Source organism: Anser anser (genome assembly GCF_964211835.1).
Source record: "Anser anser genome assembly, chromosome: Z".
Taxonomy (NCBI): Eukaryota; Metazoa; Chordata; class Aves; order Anseriformes; family Anatidae; genus Anser; species Anser anser.
Window position 1 is genome coordinate 4,762,793 of NC_139723.1, and position 25,945 is coordinate 4,788,737.

Consider the following 25,945-nt stretch of genomic DNA (forward strand, 5'->3'; position numbering starts at 1 on the left):
CATTTTAATTTGTTCTCTGTAGGTTCATACAACTTCATTGCTCTAGTAACTGTTGCATTTACCTTTTGCAGAGCATTTTCCTTCCCCAGTGTACACCTGTGTTTGGTGCGGGAGAATGAACTGCACATAGCAAGAGAGATTAGTGCCAATCACAACAGCATTTCCCACCTAGGGAAAGAACTAAACTCGTAAACACTTGAAACTCTTCCTGCAGGTTGCACATCCTATGTGTTCTACAACACATAGAGACATCTTTACACACCTTATTGTTAAGATGTTAGGAAAAAAAGTAATACCAAGGCATGTAAGGTGGTGGGATTCATAACATTGTTTGTGTGTGTGTGTTGCTGCTTGCTAAGAAAGGATTTTGCTCCAAAAAATGTGTAATGAAAACATGCAACTAAAGATAGGTAAAAATGAATACCTCCATGGCTTTCTAGAAGAACTTGCTTAAACTGAAAATCTGGTAGATGTTTAGGTTGACCAGCAACAGAGGGGTAACATGCATGAAATAACACTAAGTCTCCAATAAGTCCCCTTGAGACATAAAACTTAGCACATTTTTAACACATTGGAAGGTTGGAGATGATGAGGATAGCATTAAAGCAGCAAAAGCTGTGTGCATGTGGTAGAGACTGTGTGGGTAGTATATTGTGCCTGAGAGGAATACCACAGTCCTGTTTTGATGATGGACTTACTACACTTTATCCCACCAACTCTTACAGGTGAGCTGGGGGTCCTACAGTGCATGCAGGATTAGTCACTTGTTGGGGAATTTCTGAATGAGATGAAGAGAAAAAATATCATTCTGCCAATTATTTCTAAAGGTCACAGAGCTAATGACTAGCTGGGAGGTTAATTAGATTCTGAAAGCCTTTTCATATCAATTAAGACTCTTATCTATATATTTGTAGTAAATAAACCCATATAACTCTCTAAATGTGCTCCTTTTAGGAGAAGTAAGGCAACTGTTGTAGTTTGTTTAATGTAATAAGAGTATTTTCTTGTCTTGGTATCATAACATAATACTGAATATAAACAAGCCAAGAAATACACATCAAGTCAGCTCTTCAGCTGTTAAAATTGGTGGAATTATTTCAGGTACCATGGGCTGAAGATCTGGGACAGTATAGAAAGTAAACTTGTATGTAAGAAAGGTTATTCAGGGTGATCTAAAGACAGTACAGTCTATTGGATACTGCCCTGGACTAGGACTCATGAGACTTGGATTTTATTAATAGCTTTGCCAAATACTGTTGTGTGACCTTGGACAAGTTACATTTCCTCTTAATGCTTCAGTTTCCCTGTCTGTAAAATGGGGATAGCATTATTGATTTCCTTTGTAAGTTGGTTGAAGACCTGCTAGCTAAAAAAACAGCTACTATTACCAGTTTCCACAGGCCAGAAGATGATTGGACAGGGTCAACTGACCAAAGAATTTCATTTAAATGATGATTTAGGCTTTTTAAGTGCTTGCTTCTTGTTTCATTTTTAGTAAGTATGAGCCAAACCATTATTGCTAACCTCATGTATGACAAAATCATGGAATGGGCTTCAAGATCTTCAGCATTTTTGCATTATTACTTTGGTCTTTCTCTGCTTTCTGAGTTTTGAGCCTTTGGAAAACATGTTTGTAATCTAATATTTTCATGTGAGTTTTTTCCTATATTTTTCCTAACCATGGTAAGTACAAAAAGGTCATGAAGGGGAAAATATCCCATTTTCAAAAATACTGAAAAAAAAAAAAACTCCAATGTGTCAATCTTAATTTCATTACTTTTTTCAAGCAAATAATTTAGAAGTTAATATTTTTAAACAAAAGATGATATTCTTACCTTATCTCACGATTCCATCAATTTGGCCTTTATGTAAATATTAGCTACTACAAGACCACAAGAAAAAATTCAAAGCTGAAAAATTGTGAAAGGCAACTCTGTTCTGTCCAAAGTAGTCCCTGAATGGGATAGATATTCCAGTTGCTGGGACTGTCCAAATTAGTCCCATCCAGTAGGTAACAGTTTGTTCCCTTCCACCTATCCACATGAGATTTTGACTCATTATCTTTCCATCTATAAGCTATTATTTAAGCTTTCCTTGATAAATGCAGTATCCTGTTGCTATACATCTAATAACTGATAGAGTTTTCATGCTTTACAACCTATAAGAAAGGTAACAGGACAAGTGTAGACATTTTTTCTTATTATTTTCAATATACTTCAAAAAATGCAGCTAAGGGAAAGTTGCATAGTTAGTTGCTTTGGCTTTTTTGTTTTACGTTCTCTCTCTCTCTGAAAAATAAATAAATAAATAAATAAATAAAGGGCTAGTTTTCCACTATGATTTATTTGCAACAAGGATTTAGTTGGCATGAAACATATTTTTTAATCCTAATGGATGTCAAATGAAAGTGAAGTAGCTCACCTGATAGCTTGTTTTTCCATAACTGGTTGTAGAGAATAGGGACAGAGAAAAGTGGAATACATGCAAATTCAGTTGCTCTGAAGCACATTTAGAGCAAAAGCTACTTTTGATTATATTTTGAGGGACCACCTTGGTTTTAGTTATTGAGGATCAGTCCTTGTTTTTGGTCAGGTCCTCGTGTTATTTTTCTTTCACTCTTGTTCTTAGTAATCATTTGTTAAATATTTTAATATCTTTGGAAATGTTTTGTCTGGATTGTTGTAAAAATAATGTGATAACAAGGGTAAAAATATGTGCAGAGTATACATCTTTCAAACTCTGTTCATGTTTCCTTTCTTTGTCAAACTGGGAACTTAAATCTGTATGTCGTAAAGCTAGGTCTATTTCACAGATGACTGTTTCTTTCTCCAAAACATGATATATCTGGCTGAGAAACTGGAAAAATCTTACATGTCTGTGTAACATTCTTATAGCTTAATAGCTCCAAAGTTTTATCCCAATCTAGTCATTGGAGAATGTTCTTTGTTTTTGTAGTCACTGTTTCACATAGTAACAGCTTGTTGTATTTTGGTCTGTTTGCCAGAGGGTAGGTTTATTTTTAAATCCCTGAACTCTGAATTTTCTTTATTTTTCCAAGATTGGAAGCAGCTGAAACGCCTGGAGTTACAGGTTGAAGGGCTTGCTTCACAATATGAGATGGGAAGCCTCGTCCCCTCCCCCTTTTGTGTTTTTCTTTTTTTGGATTTTTCCTAACAAATGTCTCTTAACTGATATTTGTCTAAAAATAGAAAATTGCCTAACTAAAAATAGCTTGGCTCTCAGTCTTGCCAAGGAAAATGGAGAGGAATAGGCGTGGAATAGAAGGCTGAGTAATCCAGCTCTATTCATTCACAGATCCCTTTGAGAATGCAGGCGATGATAAAGTGCCCTCAAAAAACCACAGGCCTGACTTGCTCTCTTCAGACTCCTAGGTGCCAATAAACATTTTAGCCCAAGGATATATTTTTTTTCCTCATAGATCGTAAATACTTTCTGAAAGACAAGGCTTTGTTTCACAGAAGCTGACTTACTGTCAAAAATAGCTGACTTTCCTAAGGTCCTTTTTTTTTTTTTTTTTTTACTTTCCACATGTTTTTTAATTTATTTTCAGATGAGCAATGACTGCAAGGTCCTGTCAAGAAATACCATGAAATGTCACATATCTAGTTTGAATGAATGAAAAAATAGATGCTTTTCATTGATCTCATGCTTACGTTTTTACCCTCAAAACTTCACATATCGCTAAAGAAAAGCTTATTACTCTGATTCTGAGCAGTAAAAGTGAATGAGTAGACAGCTGACCAGTTTAATGCAGAAATCAAAGTGTATCAGCAGAGCACTTCTTGAAATACATTTGAGTTAAGTTTGTTATTTGTAATTCTTCATTTACCCAAAGCTCAGATTTGTGCAAAGGGTTAGAGGACATGCAAATGGCAAGGGGAAGGATCTAATTAACTTAAAAATAAGCCTATTAAGAACTCTACAAAGCTGAAAATCTTCATTTGCAAAGTTGTCATATTAGAGAAAGTCAATCTGAATTTGTGCTATAAAGGTTTTTATATCACCTCACCACCAAGGTATGGCAACGCGAGGTATCAGTTACACTGACAGCAGAAAAGACACCAGGAAGGGCTGAGCATGTTATTTAAAACAGAAGTGTTTGTTGTTGTTCTGTGTGGAGTTTTTTCTTGTGTTTTTTTAAATCTGAGTAACCTGGTCAAACACAGCAACAGGGTGTGGAAATGTCAGCACAGTTCACAGGGTTATTTGGGCCTGAGTATTGTTTTGTTCAGTTCCTGTAATGCTGCTTGTGATAAGACTCTGGAGACAAAGGACGATAATTGATGGAAGGGGACTTAAATCACTCCAAAAAGAATCAAGGTCCTTGTATTTGGGTACATCAACTCTTCTGGTCTCCTTCCTCCTTGTACAGCATTTTGTCTTCTTGCATGCCGGCCCCCTACTGCTCTTTGTAATGGAGGCAGACCACAAGTGATTCCTTTATGCAGTACACAGCATGTAATTGTCTGTGTGGTGTATTAGTAATTACCAAGGCTGAATTCCCGTATTGTATCTTCTCTGCAAGCATGGAAAAATAGGACACACTACCCTGTATTACCATTTTCAACCTAGATAGTGAGCTACTTATAGCAGTGTTCCAGAGACAAAGGCTTTTGTGAGCAAACCCATTTTTCATTTTTGAGACATCCCTCCTTTGAAAGGTAAATACAAAATGTGGTTATTTACCTGGATTCTTACACAGCAATATTAATCAGAAGTGCATAAATGCTGTGTCTTCTGTTAACTCACAACTATCTTTAGTGCAAACTGCTGGACTTGCCCTCCTGTCCCCCAAGACTTTTCGTTTCGTTGGGCTCCCATAAGCTGTCAGCTCCTCTTTACGAAACCACCGTTGAAGACTGGGTGTTCTGAGGTTCCTGCAAAATCAGCCAGTGATGCACAGTTCTCCACATGCTTACAATGGGGAAAGGTTTTTCTTTAGCGTATAAATGTTTCCAGATGTGGGCCCTTAGCCACTGCTCATAGTTGTATCAGTAAAAAGAGTCCTACGCTATCAAAAATCAAAAACCTCTGTGATGTAAACTCCACCATTCGGGTCTGATTACACCCCTGACCTAAAGCCTGGAGTGGTCAATGAGAGCCTTCTGACTAACTTCTAAACCATCTGGTTACAATTTATACAGACACCAATTTCTACAGATTCTATCACATTTTGTAGTAAGCAAGACTGTGATAGGTCTTATTTCTACAAACATTTACAGAAGTCCTGTTTCAGGCAGTGGAACTATTTAGAAGGAGAGAGTTAAATGCTCCAGTAGATATTTGCAGTATCGTAGCTTTATTTCTGAAGCAGTTTCCCTGTCAGTACGGGTGGCAGAATTGGGACCTAAATAGTTCATACAATGAGTAGCATTTACTCTACTTACATTTGTAAGTAAATGTGCACGTCCCTTCCACACCACAGAGTTAGCCATCAGTGAACCTCTCTCAGAGCAACAAAGGCACTGCACGGGAGGTGCTTCATCACGAAACACCGGTGAGGATAGGGGTACAAAAAGTCTGGCTAGCCCTGACTTTCTGCTGACTTCGCCTGACCTGTTATAGGGAGCTGGCCTGCTTACCTTACCCATCTGTCTTTCACTAAGCAAAATATCTCACTTCTCTTCTCCCCTGGTCTGCACACAGGTAATGCTGTCTGTTCTTGAGATGTCTTCCCACAGTTTTCATAGTTCTGGCAAAAGCTCTGTTAAACTTCAGAATGTGCTGACTTTTATTCCTTGTTACTGTAAGAAGGAATAAATTAATTATTTATTTGTGTACTATAAAATTTGCATTCATCCTTTATGTATTATGTAGCTCGTATTGATTGGACTCCATTTGCCCTGAATTCAAGGAGGCCACTATGTGTTTGTTTATATAAAAGACAATTGAAATTAATGTAAGTTACCAAATTTGCAAGGCTATAAAACCTCAAACACATCTGCTTTATTATTCTACATTTTTAATATTCACAAGTCTAGTAGTCAGCAATGAATTGAAGTCCATAGGCCAGAACTGTTAAGCATTTGCAGTAGTTAAACATCCATCGTTCCTTGAACAACAACAACAACAAAAAAAAAAGCATTTAAAACAGGGTTTCAATCGAGATTTTCTTTATGCTGCAATTTCTAAATCCACAACTTCAGGTGGTTTTGTCTTTCTTTTTTAATTTTGCCATGGGTGTTTTTACATATGGTTACCAGTTAATGAAGGAGTAAACACACTCTTCAAAGAAGTTGCATCATTTGTGCTCTAAATTTTAATTAACTGCATTAATGCTCTTGCATGATAGAGCGCAGTGTTAAAGGGAAAAATCTGTGATATATTGAATAGGCTTGCATTAAAAAAAATCACAAACCCATTATTTATATCGTCCTGTGTGATCTATAGACAACTATAATTACATTTTATAGTGCACTGTTATAAAAAATATGCATGCACTTTACTTTGGGTTGTTAAAGTATATGTTTATTTCTTTGATCAAATGTTAGAGCACACAGGCAGTTCAAAGAAAGCAAATTATAGAAGAGTCAATAAGAGTATTTTAAACAACACACAGCTGTTATAGATTGATTCAAAAGAGATCAAAATCTTGACAAAGAAGCAATTCCTAATGGAATGTATGTTGTTTAAAGTGTATTTAGCTTACTACAATAGAATCATAGCTATAACATGACCAAACATAAAAACACATAATTTATCCTTTCACAGTTATAATCCAAGGTTTGGTTATTACATACTTGTAGCATGTTCAAACACTTATCAATAAAATAGAAGCTTTACACTTTTGTCTCCAGCAGTTGTTAAGTGTGCACTTTAGCATTTCCTCTGTATTTTTATAACCTATGTGAAAAGAAGCTTTCCTTCAAAAACGTAAATTCTCCTACAACCCACATATATTGTTTAACTTGTGAATAAAAATTGTAATTATGCTCAGTTCTTTCCATCCTATATCCTAAAGTGTTTCAGAGAAGGAGCTAAACATAACCTTTAAAATACGGCAACAAAGGTCATTTAGCCAAAAGCCTAATTGGAGGCATATGAACTTTGTAAGAGACCTTGTTGTTCAATATTGAAGATTTGTAGGGGCCTGAACTGTGCTCACATAGGATGAACCCAATCTGGACCAAAATGGAGAGCCTTTTCCCTGTTCAAGCCCTCAAATATCTAGGAACTCTCAGTCCTCTCTGAATAAATTATCCCTGGCAAGCATTTTCTAGGTATACCTAATGCAATGTACAAACCAAGCTTTACGCAAAACGGATTCAGAAAATACTGCTGGTCCCCCATAACAAAGGAACAGAGACTACAGTTTTGTTCCTTTCTTTAAGCTTTCTTTCTGCATTTGAACAGAGTCTTTTTAATGTAAAATGCAAACACCACCTCCAGAGCAGAAATCAGATTTCAACAGACTCTCCCCTCAGACGAAAATGCTGGAACAAGCCACAGAGCTCTGTTGCCTGTTGAGTTCTGTTTCTCTGACCCAACAAATGATGCATTTGTTAATACAAAAAAAAAAAAAAAGAAAAGAAAATATAACCAGGAAGTGCAGAGATTTAACCCATCTAGAACTATACAGAGCATGGGAAGTTGTGTAAATCCTAACCTTGATAGGAACATGGGAGATAATAATAATTTGATAATAATTTCAACAAAACTGTTTCTAGTTTTGTATCAGGTTTCTAAGGGCTAGTTATGATATGGAAAATCAGCAGCAGCTCTTTCTTAAAAGGAAAAGTGACTCTTCCTCAGATCTTTGAAAGACTGATTGTTGGAGAGAATGCCTGAGTGCCCCGTAGGTCTTCATGGGTGAAGGTGTCTCTGCAGTGTAACTTCTGATGAGGAATGCGATTTCTGAAACTGTGTTTGCTTGGTCTGGGTCACTCATATCCTAACCATGTGCTGCTGGGCTTGGATCCTGTTGTACAGCACCAAGCTCATACTGTGTCCTGTACAGGAAGCCTCACAGCCTACCAGTGAGAATGCCTCTCTGGAGGTCAGGTGCATAAAAACTATTGCCAAATTGAACTTTCTATGTCCCTAAATCCTTTACTGGACCTGTTCCATAGCCATTTCCTGTTACAAGGCCCTTTCTTGCAGCAAGGGAATTACAGCAGGGTGTGGACTGCTTTTTATGGCTTCACTGTAAGCTCTTGGGTGCGTGTCAAAGCAATGTGGTCAAAAGGGAACACTCCTTAATGACCATTTTTCTACAATGTCCCTTTAAAAAAATGTTTATTTTCCAAACGACCCTTAGAAAGGTGTGCTCTCATTTCTCTGTCCCTAGATGTCTTCATTTATAGCTTTCAGATGTTGGCAGGTATAGGGGTGTGTTCTGCCTAATTGGCTTCATTTAGCCGAACTGTTGAATTGTGAGGACCCTTGTAGATACCTATATATCTACAAGGGTATATATATATATACATATATATATGTACATACATATACATATACATACATACATACATATATATATATATATACATATACATACCAACAATTCTGAGTTGGCCTGCATCAGCAGTAAGGAGTTCATTTTCTAGAATGAAACTTCCCCGATGGTAATGCCCATAAGGGGTTCACAGCTGAAGTTGCACAGACATTTTATGCTGTAGGCTGAACAAAGGTTCAGCCTTTGCTTCTGGGCCAAGCTTCTGGGCTTGGACTTCAGGTGAAATGCTGGGTCCCCAAGGGTTATACAAACCTCTTTCTCTTACAGAATAAATTTTTCATTCCCTTCCCATTAAGGAGTCTGAGAGTCCCTCCTACTCTTTCTGTACAATCTTTTTCATGGCAGAGATTTTCTTATTTCCACCTCTTCCTTAACTGACAGTGATGGAGCAAAACAGAGATGACCAAACATTCTGTAGTAACATCTGCTTCCTACTTATCTCCATGACCAATTCACTAGCAGGAATAAAAGGAGTGCTTATCCATTCCTCCCACTGATATTTTATTGAGGGATCTTGTGATCTAGCATACCCCAGGCAGAAACTCCTGCCAAACTTTGGAAACATTGTAAGTAAGCTTTGCTGTAGCACACTTGAAAGTTTCATGTCGTTGAGAAAGGATCTTGTAGCAGTGGTTTTCAGTGAAATTTTGGTTATTTGGGATATTGCTTGTCCCATTTGCTACTGTAAATGCTGTGTGAAAGTCTGGTACCACAGAAGTCAGTTAAGATCTGCTTGCCAGACCTTTGATTTTAAGATTCCTATAGTAAGAGGCAAACCCACATATATTTTGAGGCAAGCTCATCTTCAGTCTTGCCATAGTCTCTTATTTCTTCGGCACAATCAGCTTAATTTTAATTAAAAACTTAATTTTTATATTCAAATGTAAAGTAAATATTAGAGACCCTGTAGTATTCCTTAAGAAAAGCTCAATTCCTCACATGTAACATGGTTTTGTAAGACTGACTGAGGCTTTCTTAGGAAACAGCTGTGACAGCGTTATACCACCGAGTTATTTATTGCCTCTCCCCATCAGAGGTTACCAGCCTCTCAGCAGAGGGGAATGTATGCCCACCCCTCAGCTGCTCCACCTCCGCTGCTCGGGTACAGGCCAAGCAGCCTCAAGTTGTTCTCCTTGGGCAGCAATGCGAGGTAATTTACACCACAGTGGAAGGAGACACCAAAGCTGGTCTCCCAGAGCCCTCAGACATCCTCACGGAGACAGCACTGCCCACGCACTCGTTGCAGAGGGCTTCTTTCCACCTCCACCAAGTCACGGAGGAATGGAAACAGGCCTAAGCCTTGCTCCGTTGGTCCTCCTGCAAAGCTAGTGGGCCCAGGGAGAAACATCTTTTGTAGCCCACATAATTCTCTGTGTGGGAATACCTCATGATTAAAGGCTTGAAGATTTCAGACAGTGGGGCTTTGGCAGGCCAATATACCAATTCTTCTTTACAAAACTGTAATTTTGTCCAAAAAAAGAAATCCAGTTTTACAATGAAAAACCCTACATGTTAAAATATGCTTTAGCTGTTTCTAGAGGAGGCTGAAATTTTCACGGAAAGATGCTCAGTTTCTGAATGAAGACTTTTTTTGTTACTTGTTTGTTTTTCTTGTCTATTTTACCCTCTTTTTACCATTATTCTTCTAGTATGTCTGTAAACTTTGCTCTCATGTCCACATTTCTGGTCAAACTGTTCTAACTGCAGTCTGCTTGCCTTTCTCAAGCAGTGACAATACTAGAAGTGCTCTGTTCCTCAAGTTTTTTCCCCTACCAGAGTGCTGAAGCTGACCATTGTCATGTTAGTTCAACTTAGCCTGTACTCAACAAAGCTACAGCAGGTAGCATGTAAGCCCTTTTTTTGCAGGTATTTGTGAGTTGTCTGAAGGACTGGCTTCCTGGGATAATCATCCAGTCTGGTAGTTTCATCCAGGTCCTCCACACAACTTCTCACTGTAAGCTCTCACTCCTTCTTTGGTTAGTATTTAGTTGAGATATCTGTAAGTTTCAACTTGAAAAATTGCTGTCTGAATCTTGCTACTTCTGTAGGATTTTCCATGGGAAAACAGGACCCACTCCTTTGTTACTTGCAGATGACACTGTGGTAAGCAGACAAATGTATATCATAGTCTGGAGATTTTAGCAGCTGTTTAACGATAGATACAATTTTCACAAATGTTTCTGGTAAATAACAGAACTCATATAAATTGTTGGTCTAACAGGGAAAGGAAAAGAAAAGAAAAAATTAAAGACGTCTTAAATCAAGTATGAAAGTCTGCATTGTTTGAGTCATCTGTTTTCACAGTTAAAACCATGGGCCAATTTTTCCTCTCAAATAGCGCTCACTCACTCTAAGCCTTGTGGAGAGATTTCCTTCTCTTTCTCCTTGGTGAAAACTTGACTCTATCAGCAGAACAGGGAGCTGATGGTTATTGCTTTGTTGCTATTTAAGACCTCCATCTTCCAAAAGAACAGAAGGCTAGAGTTGCAGAGATCTAACCTCTATTATAATTCACCATTTAAAATATATATATATATTGATTTGGGCATTTTTACCAACGGATAAAACCATTATGGTACTACAAAAATAAAAGGGGATGTTCTTTTGCCTTTAAAAGGAACAGCTATTCAGCAACATTTGCTCATTGTCATATTAGTAGGGTTTTTTTGTTTGTTTGTTTGTTTGTTTGTTTGTTTTGTAATAACCTGCAATTTGATCTGCTGTAAAATAAATGTTCAAATTCTGGGAAGAAAAAAAGAAAAAAAAAAGAAAAAAACACAACCCACTGTTCAGAACATTGATACATTCAAGGTTTTTATGGGAGACCTCCAAAGACAACCCAGGTGCTGAAGGAAGTGGTGTTTTTGCCTCAGTGGGTGGCATTTTCACTGCTGAGTCAGTACTGCACCAGTTCAGTGCTGCTGGAGGTGCTCTGCTTCAGATGAAATGAAAAAGCAAAATGTTGTGGTCATCAAAGATTCCCTGGTCCCCTGACTAAGAATAAAGGTGTTTGCCCCTGGTCAAGGAAATATTCCATAACTTATATCCTATGTTACAGCTTTATTTGTCAGAGATATTTGCCATTTCTCCTCCTGGAAACTTCATTGCCTAGTATAGCTGACACAAGTTGACGATATATTCTCCCCAGAATGGCTGCATTTTTAATGATGTGTGAAGCAGTCCTAAAACATACAATTTCAGAGTCTCTTTAGGATCTTCTAGAACATAGATAATATTCAAAACATATGCAAAGTATACCTCGTTATCAGCTGCCATTCTTTCTGTAATAAGTTTTTTGTAACAAAAGATTCTGTAAAATATGCGTTACTTTGTTTATCATGTTTCTCAAGTATTTTGAATATGGCATTTAGTATTAAAGGTTACCATTTATATCATGGAAAAACACCAGCTGCATTTGAAATAGTTAATTGTTTCTGCAGCCATTTATATTAAGCCCTGCATATTTCAAATACTGTGTGCTTGAAGCAATAGCAACCCTGATGTAACAGACTTGGTAACACCACTTTACATCTAGAATAACTCAACTGGTGTCTTTACAGATGTTCCAGCCACAGATTTACACTAGTGTAAATGAGATCTGACTTCAGCCTTGCATTTGTGTATATATCTGACTAAATTAGACACAAATGAAAATGTTGAGGGCAGCACTCCATCTGGAAGGGATGGAGTCAGCGGAGAAGGATTATAGATAGACAAACATAAAAAGGAGGGAAATAACAACCTGTTGATGATTACAGTGTTTATTTTTAAGTGGCCTCATATTCCCTAAAGAAGCTGAGATGGTTCTGCTGAACTACTGTAAAGTTTATTTTTCCATTCATACACTTTCTGTGTCTGGCAGCAAAACCTAGTACAAATCAAATATACTATGTCTCACAATATCTTCTTCTGTTTTAAATATGCCCGATAAAGTTTAGAGAAAATCTGGCCTTTTAAATACTTCATATACTTTAACTGTTTTGAAAAGTCAGTTAAAGACATAATGGACTGATACCGTGCTGTGGCCCAGGGGCAAGAGGCAAGCCAGAGATTCATCTGTTCTGGCTTGAGGCCATCCTTGCATCCCTTGGCAGACAGACTGCTTGCAGGCTGGTGGTGCTTCTGCCTCAAAGCTTCTGCAAGTAGCCAGGATGCAGAAGCGCTGTCTTCACGGGGTCGTCCCACAAATACTGACCCGTGTGAAACCATGGAAGTCTATTTTCTGTAAACCCACATCCCAAGACAGAGAATTGAAAGCTGGGTATTTGCCACAGTGCTGTGGCGTTGACCTTCATTCTGCAGATGGTCGTTGAACCATAGGGTCATTAAGTTTGGAAAAGCCCTCCGTGATCATCTGGTCCAACCATCATCCTACTACCAATGTCACCCACTAAATCATGTCCCTAAGGTCATGGTGCTATGGCCCAAGGCATGCATATGTAGATAGGGCAGCGTGCATAAAGAGTGCTGGCAAGAACTGGGAGCAGGCTGATGTTTTCTGTCCTAACCCACATCTTCCGTATTTCCATTAGTTGAACACAGGGCCTGCAACTGGTCTTTGCGCCCCCAGTCTGAGGTTATAGTCACAGGGTTGCACAAGGAACAGTGAGACCTGTTTGATCCTAAAACACAAATATCCTGAGAATACCTTTGATCTAGGTAAATAATCTGCTAATTTACTGTATGAAGCACTACAGTCAATCTCTGAGAAGTTGTCTGGTTTTGGTTTTTTTTTGTTTTTTTGTTTTGTTTTTTTAACTCAGCAGAGCTGCACACAATTTTAATTTTAACCCCGTCTTTGGGTGGAAGGGGTGCATTTGATAGTACAGTAAATTTTGACTAACATCTAAAACATCTATTTTTTTTTACTGTTTCAATCTTGTGTAGGGATTTAAATAATCTGCAGGGATGATTGTATCAGAAGATGTAATCACAACTAGGTTGGCATTGCATTTATGTCACTAATCGCATCACCATGGCAGTGGTGCATTGGTAAAGTGCTGGGGACAGGGCTGGGGACAGGGACAGCCACCCATGGGTGGCAGTGATGCACAGCCTTACCCACTGCTGCCTGTGCCTGTCCCTGCCATCAAAGCCAGGAAATGTGATCTCCTCCACTGAGGGTAGTGCAAGAATCCTACCTCAGCTGCCCACAAGATTTGTGAGGTCTTCAGACCTGCAAAGACAGATGAGGATAAGCTTGAGCGATAAGGAAATGACCCTACTTAGAGTCCCAGGAATTATTCAGATTTAAATTCTTAATAAATGTGATGATGGACGGGAATGTTTTCCACACCTCATGAAATAACTGTGAGCATAGCGGTGTGAGCTGCATTATGTGCAGTGACAGAAATTTCAATACAAAGCTTTAATGCCAGCATCATCATGCGATTTGGTTTTGTTTCCTTCTGAGAAAACCCAGAAAGATGCATGGTTTAGATTAGTTGCTATCAGATCTCTGAATTTGACATATCCATCTTCTGTCTGTACTTTTATAAAGCCAGCGTTGTCCTGCATAATGCAAAGCCTGGCAAGTTGAACCTGCTTGGCCTCTTGTAGGGAGCAAACCTCCACCCTCTCCCCACCTCCAGCCTCCCTGTCTCCCCAAAAGGCAGTCCAGGCAGCGAGGATGCGCAGAAGCTCCCTCATGCCTGAGTCACCTTGCAGAGCTACAGGGAGGAGAAGCAAACGCCCCACTGTCCCAGTGCTCTTTCTGAACACCATGGATTAATTTGGGTTTGTACCCGCATGACAAAATATTATGGAGGATATGTCTTGGCCCGTGTCAGAAGCAGGAGTAGAAAGGAACAGGCTGAACTTTGCAAGCAGGTAGAAACCTCGCAGCCCGAGGAGCTTGCAGTATATACATACAGGCATTCATAACATGCTGGTTGATCATCGGAAAGCAAAGAGAAGCAGATGCTACTGGCACAGGGTGTCGGCATTGTTTGGTTTCACAAGAGGTGTGATTAGAGAAGGTACTTGAAGGAGGAGAGAATAATCACTTGGCATGCAAAAATGAGCCACAAATCCAAGCTGAGGGTTGGTGTATTGTAGTGAAAAACACGCTTATGTGTATTCATTTGAAGAAGACAGACGTACAGGACCAGACAATGGAAATTTTTTTTTTCTTTGATACTTATGTGAAAATAAAATAGTAACAAAAAGGTTAACATGTGGTTCTAGAAGTTCACCTATTGTATAAGCCCTGTAGCTTATTTCAAAAAAGGCATAAACCACAAAAGCATTTTACGATTTATACAAAAGAGGTAAGAAATGTTCCATTTTTCTCTGTTACTGGTATACATTTTTTTTTCTGCCTGGAGCTTGTTAGATAACAGTAAGTATAATAATGTTTTATCTGATTCTCCTAAACATGCAATTAAAGTGCATTAGTACCAGCATACTAGTTTATGTTCATTATTCAATGTAAAAATCTAAGAACTCTACATTAATGGAACATAAAATTTCAGATTTTAGTTACACAGAAGTCAGGGAATTCAGATGGACGGTTCCCATAGCAACCTATCTCTTCCTCTTTGTGTTTTTCATTTCACTAGAATCTTTCATTACTTGATTGCACCATACATTGTACAGTGCAATTTCATCATAAAATTTCATCATTATATAACTGTGCAAGAGAAGACAGTGAAGGTTGTCTTCACTCCACACTTGCTAACTTTAACGTTTCTGTTGCACAGAGAGCAAACAGATGCTTAAATGAATCAGGCCCATGATTTAAATATTTCCTGCATTTTAGAGGGTCTCCATAAATTTGGCTGGGTGCTTTGGAATGGCTATTAATGCTAAAGCAATTGAACACAATAGCATATGATTTCTTTATAATTGGTTATTGTCTGCCCTGCCACGTAGATATGTGGCTCCAGTGAGCAAAACAGAGACCAAACCATTTTTCATTTGTGGCTGGAAGATTTCTCCTATTCAGATACAGGAAAGAGATAGTGGAAAATAGAGGGCACTTGTGGTTTTTGTCTCCTGACAGTTGCATATAATATACCAAATTACATCTTTGTGGATTCTCATGGTTGCTAGTGAGGTTATCAGTTAGAGATCATTATGGTAACCTCTAGACAACATAACAAATACGAGAATTAGTAAAAGCAGACCTGCAATTCTTAATTTTTCTGTAGTGGAAGTTTTGAGTACAGATGAAATGACAATGAGGTAGTACTTTTCGTAACACAAATGAAGATAATGATTAACCTTGTAACGGCTAGTTGAGTCTTTCATCCACAGGATATATAAATGGAACAGGCAGAGTGGGCTAGACTAAACTTTTTGGGGACCTTATCAGCTGACCTGGTCTTTTACTTTGGCAGCTAATGTAAGCATTTTCAGCCCAAATATCTGTGGCTTTTCAAGCCCCAGAGCGTTTTGGAGATCAGCTCCACAGTAGATAAAGCTATTAAGAAGAACGAAGAAACCCCTCTACAAAGATCAAAGCTAAACACACTAAAAGATGGGATAAAAAAAAAAGAAAAAACTGGCTTTTTCCGTTTTTCATGTTAAAGAAATGCTAAAAGAAGATTGTACTGCACAAACAAAGAAAATGAAAGGCTTTTCCTCCTCAAGAGCCTTCAAATTGTGATGATTTCCATTGCCTTGATAAAACCACACCCAGCTGATCGTGCCACATTTTCTTTTGTGCTTTTGTAGTGATTATAAATTTTGCATGAAGTGAAAGTAAATAGTTGTTTATACTTCATTTTACAGCAGCCAGTATGTCACTAAGTCAGCACTTCTCCTCAGAGATTTATAGAGCAGGATTTAGGCTAAATTGCTGGCATATGAGATTTCAGCCAAAGGTTGTTTTCCTTTAACCATTTTGTTTTTCAAATGCCGTGGCGGATTTTAGGTTATTGGAGTCCAATATAATTACTTCTTTAATTGCTTGGAAAAAGTAGATCTTTTGTAGAACAAAAAAAAAAAAAAAAAAAAAAGGCTTATTTTCTTTAAAAATAACTGAAATCTGGCTTGGGGTTCTCTAGAATGCAATGCACTATACAATTGTGTAATTTTATCCTCTTAAAAATTCCCTGAACAGTCATTAAATCTTTGGAAACTAGCTTATCTCCAGGAGGATGCTATAGGTCTGGCTACTTTCCAGGGTTTGCAAGAGGCTATGACAGCTTAACATGATAAGAAAAATTGTTTCTAAGTCACTGAAAGAGTGGGTCAAAGACCCTAGCCTCCTGAAACCCAGTTGGCCTTCTTAATGACTCCGTTCTTCTCTGAGGTCCAGAATCAGCCTCTGTAATCAAGAGGTGACACAGAGCCGAGGAGGAGAGGGAAAGTTTGACGTGGAGTCCAGAGAGCTTGTGAATAAAGAGGGATCTGTTAGATATCGGTCAGTGCCACTTTTAGTTGTGTTATACCAAGTATCAGATGTGTTGAAGCACAATAGTAAAAGAGCTTTATGAGAGGTACGAGTTTGGTAATAATGTGGAGAGTAAAGTAATACACAATGCAGCAGAACAGACAAAACGGTATTGCATGTTGAGAAGCCAGAGATAATGATAAGATGCTTAGGATCATTATATTTGTCCTGAATACCACTCGTTACCTTACTGCAGAGGATAATTATGTCACTTTTAGCGTGCTACCCTCTCCAGAGGAGGACCGTGTATTTGTGCGTATGTGTGTCTGCACAGTCTACTAGTCTGTTCTTCTGTCTTTTTCCTTATAACCTTTTCATCCTTTATTTAGTGCCAAGGAAATCTGGCACAAAAGGAGAGACAAAAGCAGGGATCTTACAGACAATGAAATACCAACAAGGTTCATGAAAATGTTGTGTTCCTGTGCCGAAAAAGAAATCAGGAAAGTATTCCCAGAAAGCGTCCCAGCTGAAGGCAGGGTTGCAGCATGATTCCTTACACACAGAGGTAACAATGGATCTACAGAAGGATGGGCAGGAGGCAAGAGATGCCCCGAGAGACCCAGAGACAGGAAATCTTCTCTGTACATTGCACTTTTCCCCAAAAATGCAATTCATACAGAACAAGGCATTAGTTCCAGCACTCAAAAAGCTAGAGCTGGGCCTCTGACTGCAGCACACTTGTGGATAATTATGTTGCCTAACCTTATCACATTGCAATTCAGGGGAGGTGGGCGGGGAGAAGGGCACAGGATCAGTGAGCTGGACTAGCCGTGTCAGCCAAGGCACCAGCCAACCACACTGGATTGGTGAGTTTTGCAAGGGGAAATTTTGCCTCTACTCTGTTAAAGTTAATTTGGGGTAGAATACCAGCATGGTTTTGCTGATTTTGGTCTTTGAGTTTGTTGTGGTTTAACACCAGCAGGTAGCTCAGCACCACTACACCACTTTCTGATTTTCCCTCCACAAAAGGATTGGGGCAGAAAATATGCACAGATAGAAAAAAAAAAAAAAAAAAAAAAAAAAAAAAAAAAAAAAAGAGCAGTGAGAACTAGAAGCAAACTAAAACCACCTTCCCCCCATCCACCCTCTTCCAGCTCATCCCCCCAAGCAGCGCAGGGGAACAGGGACTGGGGGCTGTGGTCAGTCCCTGACACTTTGTCTCCACCGCTCCCTCACGGTCCCTCTCTGCCCCTGCTCCCCGTGGGGTCCCTCCCACGGGATGCCGTCCTTCCCGAACTGAGCCTGCGGGGGCTGCCCACAGGCAGCAGCTCTTCAGGAACTGCTCCCACACGGCTCCGTACCACGGGGTCCATCCCCCAGGAGCAAACTGCTCCAGCACGGGTCCCCCACGGGCGGCAGCTCCCCCCAGACCCCCTGCTCCTGCGTGGGCTCCTCTCCACGGGCTGCAGCTCCGGCCCGGGGCCTGCTCCTGCGGGGGCTCTCCATGGGCCGCAGCCTCCTCCAGGCCACATCCACCTGCTCCACCGGGGGCTCCTCCACGGGCTGCAGCGTGGAGATCTGCTCCGTGTGGGACCCATGGGTGCAGGGGGACAGCCTGCTCCACCAGGGGCCTCTCCACAGGCCGCAGGGGAACTGCTGCTGCCTGCCTGGAGCACCTCCTGCCCTCACCTCAGGGGCTGCAGGGCTGCTTCTCATTCCTTGCTCTCCCAGCTGCTGTAGCACAGAAGATTTTTGTTTTCCCCTTTCTTCAATCTGCTCTCCCAGAGCCCAACCAGCATTGCTCACGGCCCAGCTCTGGCCAGTTCTCTGCCTTGGGGCAGCTGCTGGGCTCTGCTCAGAGGCCACCCCTGCAGCTCCTCTGATACCAAAACATTGCCATGTAAACCCAATTGGTTTACTGTGCCTGCTAAGTTTATGAATATAAAATGGATTAGTTATTTATATATAAAAGGGAATTTTCATTTTTACAGCATTGTATTGTGTCTATTAACTCTAAAACAACGGCTGATTGCAGAAGTCCTCTTTATAATTGGTTTGTTTCAAGCTATTAGCAGTAGAAATCAAACTTGACTCTGTCTTGTAGCTAACATCTGAACCATAAAGGAGAGATAAGTGGGTGTGAAGAAGTGGAGAGTCATTCAAGTTATCTCGTCTTCTTAGGGTTTGATTCAAATGCGTTTATAATTTTGTCTGTGAGTCAGGAATAGCTCATAGGATTAAACCTGAATTTTTACAGATATGCATTTTGAAAAGCTCTGCGTTGAGCAAGCCTTCCACAATTACCAAAATGTGTTTGAGAGGTCCACAACATGAACTTGGAAGGCTCCGATCTCATAAGGGTTAGCACCACCATTTTGTTGGCGTGAAGAAAACATGAGATTCAAGTCATGTGTCTCCACAAGTTAGGTAGCATTATGGCTTCTGCAGGAATAAGATGGCCTTTTTCATCAGTCTTGTGTAAAATACAGAAATGAAGTCTAATTTTTAGTATATAAATGCAGTAATACAGGATCAAAGTATGAAATTGTAGTACTTAGGGATTTAACAGTGCAAAAAGGGGGCATTGCCATAAAGAAAGCAACTAGGGAAAGTACTTTTTCAAAGAAACAAAAAGCTCAGAGTAGAGGCAGCCTTTCTTAGGAGGCAAAAAGAAACCAGGTAGAGCATCAGACACTAATCACACAGCATCAGCATAGCCACTTAACAACACAGGAGTGCTATGTAATCTATGTGTTGTAACTGAGATTTCTCAGCCAGGCTTCAACTGAAACCTAACTGTGAGCTGTCTGATAATGTTTGTAGACAGCCAAATGGACTCTTTGAAGCGTTTTTGACCAAAGAACTCTTAAAAGCTAAATTTGAGAAATCTTACAAATATTGACTTTTGGACAGTCCACAAGGACCTGCTTCTCATATTCTTTTACCTTTATGCAGTGGGTGACTGGTAGATCAGTTAAAGCCTGTTTGAGGCCAGGCAACATTTCTAAATTGTTAGCTACTGATTTTATTTTGTTTTTATCTTTTTCATCTCTGTTATTTATCTTGGTGATGATGTTCATGGTTCTGAGCGTTGATTTGAGCTGCTGAACCTGAAATTCATCTGTTTTGACTCTTTACTAAACATCTGTTCTAGCAGTGCTTTTTCCTGTATGTTAAACTTCAGCACTACACATTTGTAGCATACTGGAGTCAATAAAAAGTAAACACTATGTCTAGAAGCTCTGAATCAGTATTTCACAGTCGTGTTCACAACTCTCTCCTCCCACTTGTCCTGCCAAAAACATGCATTTAGGAATGGCAGGGCACTGTTAATGTCATCTCTTACATCAAATTCAAAGGAAGAATTCGATTTAGTTACTCCTTCTTCTTCTGTGAAGAACATGAATTGCTGTCTGCTACTTTTCTTTTCTTTTCTTTTCTTTTCTTTTTCTTTTCTTTTCTTTTCTTTTCTTTTCTTTTCTTTTCTTTTCTTTTCTTTTCTTTTCTTTTCTTTTCTTTTCTTTTCTTTTCTTTTCTTTTCTTTTCTTTTCTTTTCTTTTCTTTTCTTTTCTTTTCTTTTCTTTTCTTTTCTTTTCTTTTCTTTTCTTTTCTCTTTTCTTTTCTTTTCTTTTCTTTTCTTTTCTTTTCTTTTCTTTTCTTTTCTTTTCTTTTCTTTTCTTTTCTTTTCTTTTCTTTTCTTTTCTTTTCTTTTCTTTTCTTTTCTTTTCTTTTTTTTCTTTTCTTTTCTTTTTTTTCTTTTTTCTTCTCTTCTCTTCTCTTCTCTTCTCTTCTCTTCTCTTCTCTTCTCTTCTCTTCTCTTCTCTTTCTTTTTCTTTTTCTTTTTTTCTTTTTCTTTTTCTTTTTCTTTTTCTTTTTCTTTTTCTTTTTCTTTTTCTTTTTCTTTTTCTTTTTCTTTTTCTTTTTCTTTTTCTTTTTCTTTTTCTTTTTCTTTTTCTTTTTCTTTTTCTTTTTCTTTTTCTTTTTCTTTTTCTTTTTCTTTTTCTTTTTTTTTCTTTTTCTTTTTCTTTTTCTTTTTCTTTTTCTTTTTCTTTTTCTTTTTCTTTTTCTTTTTCTTTTTCTTTTCTTTTTTCCATTTCTTCCTTCTATATCTTTCTTTAGTAAAAAAGGAAAACACAGGGTATTCCAGTCTAAACAGTATGTGTCCTTTGCTGTTAGTGTTTATTCATATGTGTAAATACATTTAAATGAATTGCTTTCTGGGTGGGTATCTTAACCTCTTAATGCTATCAGATGTGGTGGGAGTTGGGGGTACTAACACAGGCACTTTGCCATATTGCTAGCTTCATTCTTTTTTGACAGCTTCCAGTTTGAGAGGGAGGAGGTCTGTATAGTCTTGTCTTGCTACTCATAACAGGAGACCTACAGCATCACTGTGGTGTAGACAGTTTCTTTCCCTAAATTATAATGTAAAACTTTCCACCTCTGGACAGTTTATGTTACTCTAACACTGCTGAGTCTTTCTTGCAGCATATGTCAAAGATTGAACTTTCCAAATTATGTATTTCAGACATTGAGAAAGAAAGGACTTAATGGCTGTGACAGTCCAGACCCCGATGCAGACGATTCAGTAGGTCACAGCCCTGAGTCTGAGGACAAGTACAGGAAAATTAATGAAGATATTGATCTAATGATCAGCAGACAAAGATTGTGTGTAAGTATTCTGAGCTCCCATTCATTTTTTTTACTTTTTGATATTTCTCTGAACCTGGCAGGCATTGAACAAGAAAGAAAACAAAGGTTGTGAAAGCCCCGATCCTGACTCCTCTTACGCCCTCACCCCACGCACTGAAGAAAAATACAAAAAAATTAATGAAGAATTTGATAATATGATCAAGAGCCATAAAATACCTGTAAGTACCAAAGGTTAGATGGCTGTCTGCTGATAACTGCTGCAGTAACAAACCATAACCCTTTCAGTTCTGGCTTCTTAAGGAAAACATTTCAGCTGGAAACAGGCTTTAATAGCTAGATATATAATTAAACACTGTGGTAAGAAAATTTCACACAACATATTTTTTTTCCAAGTCTCTACCTCTGACACGCAGACAAAGCATACTATAGGTGAAACCTACAGAAGGAAGTGAAATATACATATATACATTATATTCACTTGATTTACAGAACTGTTTTACCACACCACTTGCACAAATTATACCTAAAAAATAACGATGGAAATCTTTCTTTGTGGACAGGCTAACAAACCCACAGAATACTTTCTGTGGTGATATAGAAAAAACGATGTAGAACTGAAATTCCTTTATATATAGCAATTAGTACATTCTGTGCGTGTCACTTCAGTTCTCAAGTGTCTCTGCCAAATTCAGTTTCAGCACTGAAGGGTTACAGCTACTTGCTCGCTGCAGAGAAACAGACTGCATGAGAGCCTAATGGTAGGATTCAGACATGTTTGTGTGTTGGGGTGATTTTACAGCTTTATCAGAGAATTTGCTTTGACCTCATCAGCATTTCTTTAATGCTTTAACATGAGCTAAATTTTGTTTTAACCAAGTCAAAATTTCTAACCATCAGTCATATGCCTTGCCAGATATCTAAGAGAAATAACTCTGCATGTGCTATTTTGTTTGCACAAGACATACAGGGGGAAAACACTTTGTCATTATGCTTAATACAAGATTTTAAAAACTGACAAAAAGAATATGGAGGTTATGAAGACTATATATTTGGCCCTTCTTCTGTATGGAAGAAAGGGTAGCAGTCCAAAGATTTGCCCAGGTCCAAGGAAGCATCTGAATTTGGATAGATAACTGCTTGCTTCTAGGAAAGATCATTTGGATGTGTTCCTTGCTCATTCCCACATGAGGTTGTATGGTTAGCTACCAAAGAGGATGTCTACTCACCCAGAATGACAAAGTTGCTTCTGTAGTGCTAGTCAATTTTGTGTACAAAACCTGATATCTAAGCTGAGGGTACCTCTTAAGGATGCTCTGATTCTATCTCATGCGGTGTAAATGTTCTTTCCATGAATTCCCAGGAGAAAAAAAAATCACCCAAGTTAATTAAAATATGAAGAAGTTTTGACATCCTGTCAAACATGTTTTTGCAAAAAAAAAAATAATAATAAAGATTTTTCAGGTAGTCCACAATGGCACCAAATTTGACAAATGAGTGTTGGGAATGACTTCTTAAGAATGCCCAACATGTATATGGAACATCAGGGAGGTATAAATGTATATTCCATCCTTCTTACCTCCCTTTGTATTTACTTCATTTATGTAGGTGTTTTTCTCAACAAAATAGTTTTAAAGCTGTCACCACGAGTTTGGTTTCTCAGGGTGGAACTCAGTTTGACAAATAATGACTGCAACATTTAGTGTGACTGATATAAGCTAAAATGCTTAGCCCTTTTTCACATCAAAATCTTAGCCATCACCATTCCTTTCCTCTTTCAAGAATGACCTTTGCTTTGTTCAAATCAAAGTGACAAAAATTTCAATCCGATAGGATTTAACCAAGAAACTCTTCCACTTTTGAATAGGGTTTGAGATGATTCTTCAGATCATCTGTTTCTCTCATGCATTCTCTCTTTTCTTTTGACAAAGCAGCTCATGTTATAACCATTTATAGTTAAGACATGGAGGGAAAAAGAAAAATGACAAGAAAATTCATTTCTGGCTGGTAGTGAGTTCCATCACCTACTTTACCTTCTAAGCATTTGAGAAAACCACCTTAACAACACTGAGAAAGTTCAAGGAATTAAAAACAGCATAGTTAATCTACACATGGTACGTCACATTCGCCCTCCCAAAAAATTAATGAAATTTCTCTCTAGTTGTTTTCATTAAATCTGCCACTTTTATATCAAATATAGTCCTGTTTGGCCATTAATTTTTCAATTGTCTTGCTTTCCTGATCTGGATTTTGGTTACAATGTAACTTCCTACCTTGCTGGGATGTTACGAGGTACAATGCATTATCTTTCTATGAAATTGCTTTAGAGGTGCTTCAGAGATACAGAACTACAAAATGTCACCATTTATTTTTGTGTAAGACAGGATATCCCTTCTTTGAATACTTCACACAGAGTTAAAGGCCTGTGTGCTCCATCACGCTGCTTACCACAAAAGGAAGAGTCAGTAGGTGATGTCCCCTAATGCAACAGGAGCTCCTTCTCTTAGCATAAGCCTAGATTTTATGGGCAAAGTGGAGCTCAAAGCTTGTACATAACTGACATTTGTATACATAAGACATCAACCTTAACTGTACAATTCAGTATATCCTCAGGGAAGCCAGAGAAGTTATATTCATTTGCTTGTGATCATCAAAGGTAGCCAAGAAATTTCGGGGGAAGAAAGCAAAATTAAACAAAAAGTCAACAAGTCATTAAATCACTATTTACAAAAAATGCAAAACGATGCAAAGCCTATGCCTCGTCTTGTAAGAGAACAAATCTGCTGCCAAATGACAATAAAATTGGCTTTTCCTCCTAACAGCTAAGGCCAATAATGTTTCCTCAGATAATTTTCTGGGGATAAGTATTTATATTGTTCTAAAACATCTGATAATAATTACACATTTATTTGTAGTTTTCATGAGTGATGAAAGCAGAGGAGACAGAAATAGTCCTCTAGAAGGGAGCTATAAGTATCTCTGTCTCTAAATAAATGAAAATCTAGTTGAATATGGGAAGGGAAAAAAACAATATTTAACACAGAATGTTTGGCCCATGAATTTTCAAGGGTTTCGAGTCCCCAGCATTTTGCTTTGTACAACACTCTTCAGCATGTGGAGCTTACATCTAACATAGAGTGCTGGACACTGGCACTTCCCTTTCAAGTAAGCAATCTGCTCTCTTTAGCAATTTTGTCCAAAGGAGAAAAGATGGGAAAAAAGACTAAAATGTGACAAAGCTGCATACATGTTAAGAGTAAGACCGTGTCTGTGTTAGTAAATGAACAGCAAAGAGCACTCTGAGGCAGCAGAAGGCACTTATCTCTGCAGCGGATTGTTTGAACAGTCCCTGGCATGCTTTTGGCACAGGCCAAATAAAGCTCTCCCAGACGGTTTCTTAGCTCTATTTGGTAGTTAGCCCAGGCCAGGAACAATTCCCAGTTGTCAGCTTATATGTAGCCATGATGTTGTCGAGGTTGGGAAAGTTTAATAGTATGAACATGTACTGCCCTGTGGCCTCAGATGGCCTTCGTTCCTAGGTACATTTAATTTACTAATATAGATATTACGCAAGTGCATCATAAGCTTTAAAGTCCATCAGGCCTAACTGGAATAGTTATGCCCTGTGACTTACCACCAAGAATGACTAGAGGATCTATACTAGGTTGCACTTCTTGGTAAAGGATATACGAGACTGTAACAAAAGTTGGGCAGCCAGAGGAAAACTGTAGCTAGACACATACCACTTAATACCGGTGCTTATCCAGACAAATCCCCTCTCTAACCTTTGGCTAATGATAAGAAAAACAAAAACTCCTATATTCCGGAATATCGTGTGTATTGCTCTGCAAAGCATAGAGTAAATTGACTTTGCAATAATAAAATTCCTTATTAGGTGTCCATAAACAAGTGTAAGTATATCCAGATAGTAGATAAAACAATAAAAATGAATCAGTTACATATGCAGAAACCAAGAAAATGTTTAAGTAGTTTAAATACTATTTTAAAATGACAAAAAGGAAAACGAAGGAACTGTTTCAACAATGTTTTGTATGATTCAGTGATGACTACTGAGAGTGGCAGCCGCAAGAGAAACCAAGACTGGGGCTCTTTTGTTGTGTAATGACATAGGAAAAAGAAGGTTCCAAACCTTGAAGCGTCCAAATGTGGAAGAAAGAATAATAATAAAAGCAGATGAGCCTGATTTGCATTGTTCAAGGGTTTTATATTGGGTAGATGGACAGAAGTTGAGATTAGGAAAACAAGCCAGGGAAAACAGCTGTCTACCTAGGCTCAGAGGGCAGATTTCACAAATCTTGTGACCCGGATGAAGAAGATACAATGCAAAGAGATCTGCAGTGAGTGACACTCAATCTGACGTAGGAACTCAAGCAGCGAGGAATTTTTTGAAGTCTTTGGAACTGGACTGTGTGCTCAGAGCAACCAGGCAGAAAGATCTGCACCACAGCAATGAATATTACAAT

At 38.6% G+C, this 25,945-nt stretch overlaps 1 protein-coding gene across 18 annotated transcripts in view; it reads left to right on the forward strand.

Moving 5' to 3' along the window:
* The window catches only part of MEF2C (myocyte enhancer factor 2C), a 140,673-nt gene that overhangs the window by 80,478 nt on the left and 34,250 nt on the right, over positions 1-25,945 (forward strand). For 9 of the 18 annotated variants that reach the window (XM_083817176.1, XM_083817168.1, XM_083817164.1 and 6 more), the window contains one exon: positions 21,340-21,483. In XM_083817176.1, the coding sequence (XP_083673302.1) occupies positions 21,340-21,483 (144 nt within the window). Of the gene's footprint in view, positions 1-21,339; positions 21,484-21,544; positions 21,683-25,945 lie in introns of all 18 variants that reach the window. The other 9 variants (XM_083817179.1, XM_083817178.1, XM_083817170.1 and 6 more) reach the window with 2 other exon arrangements.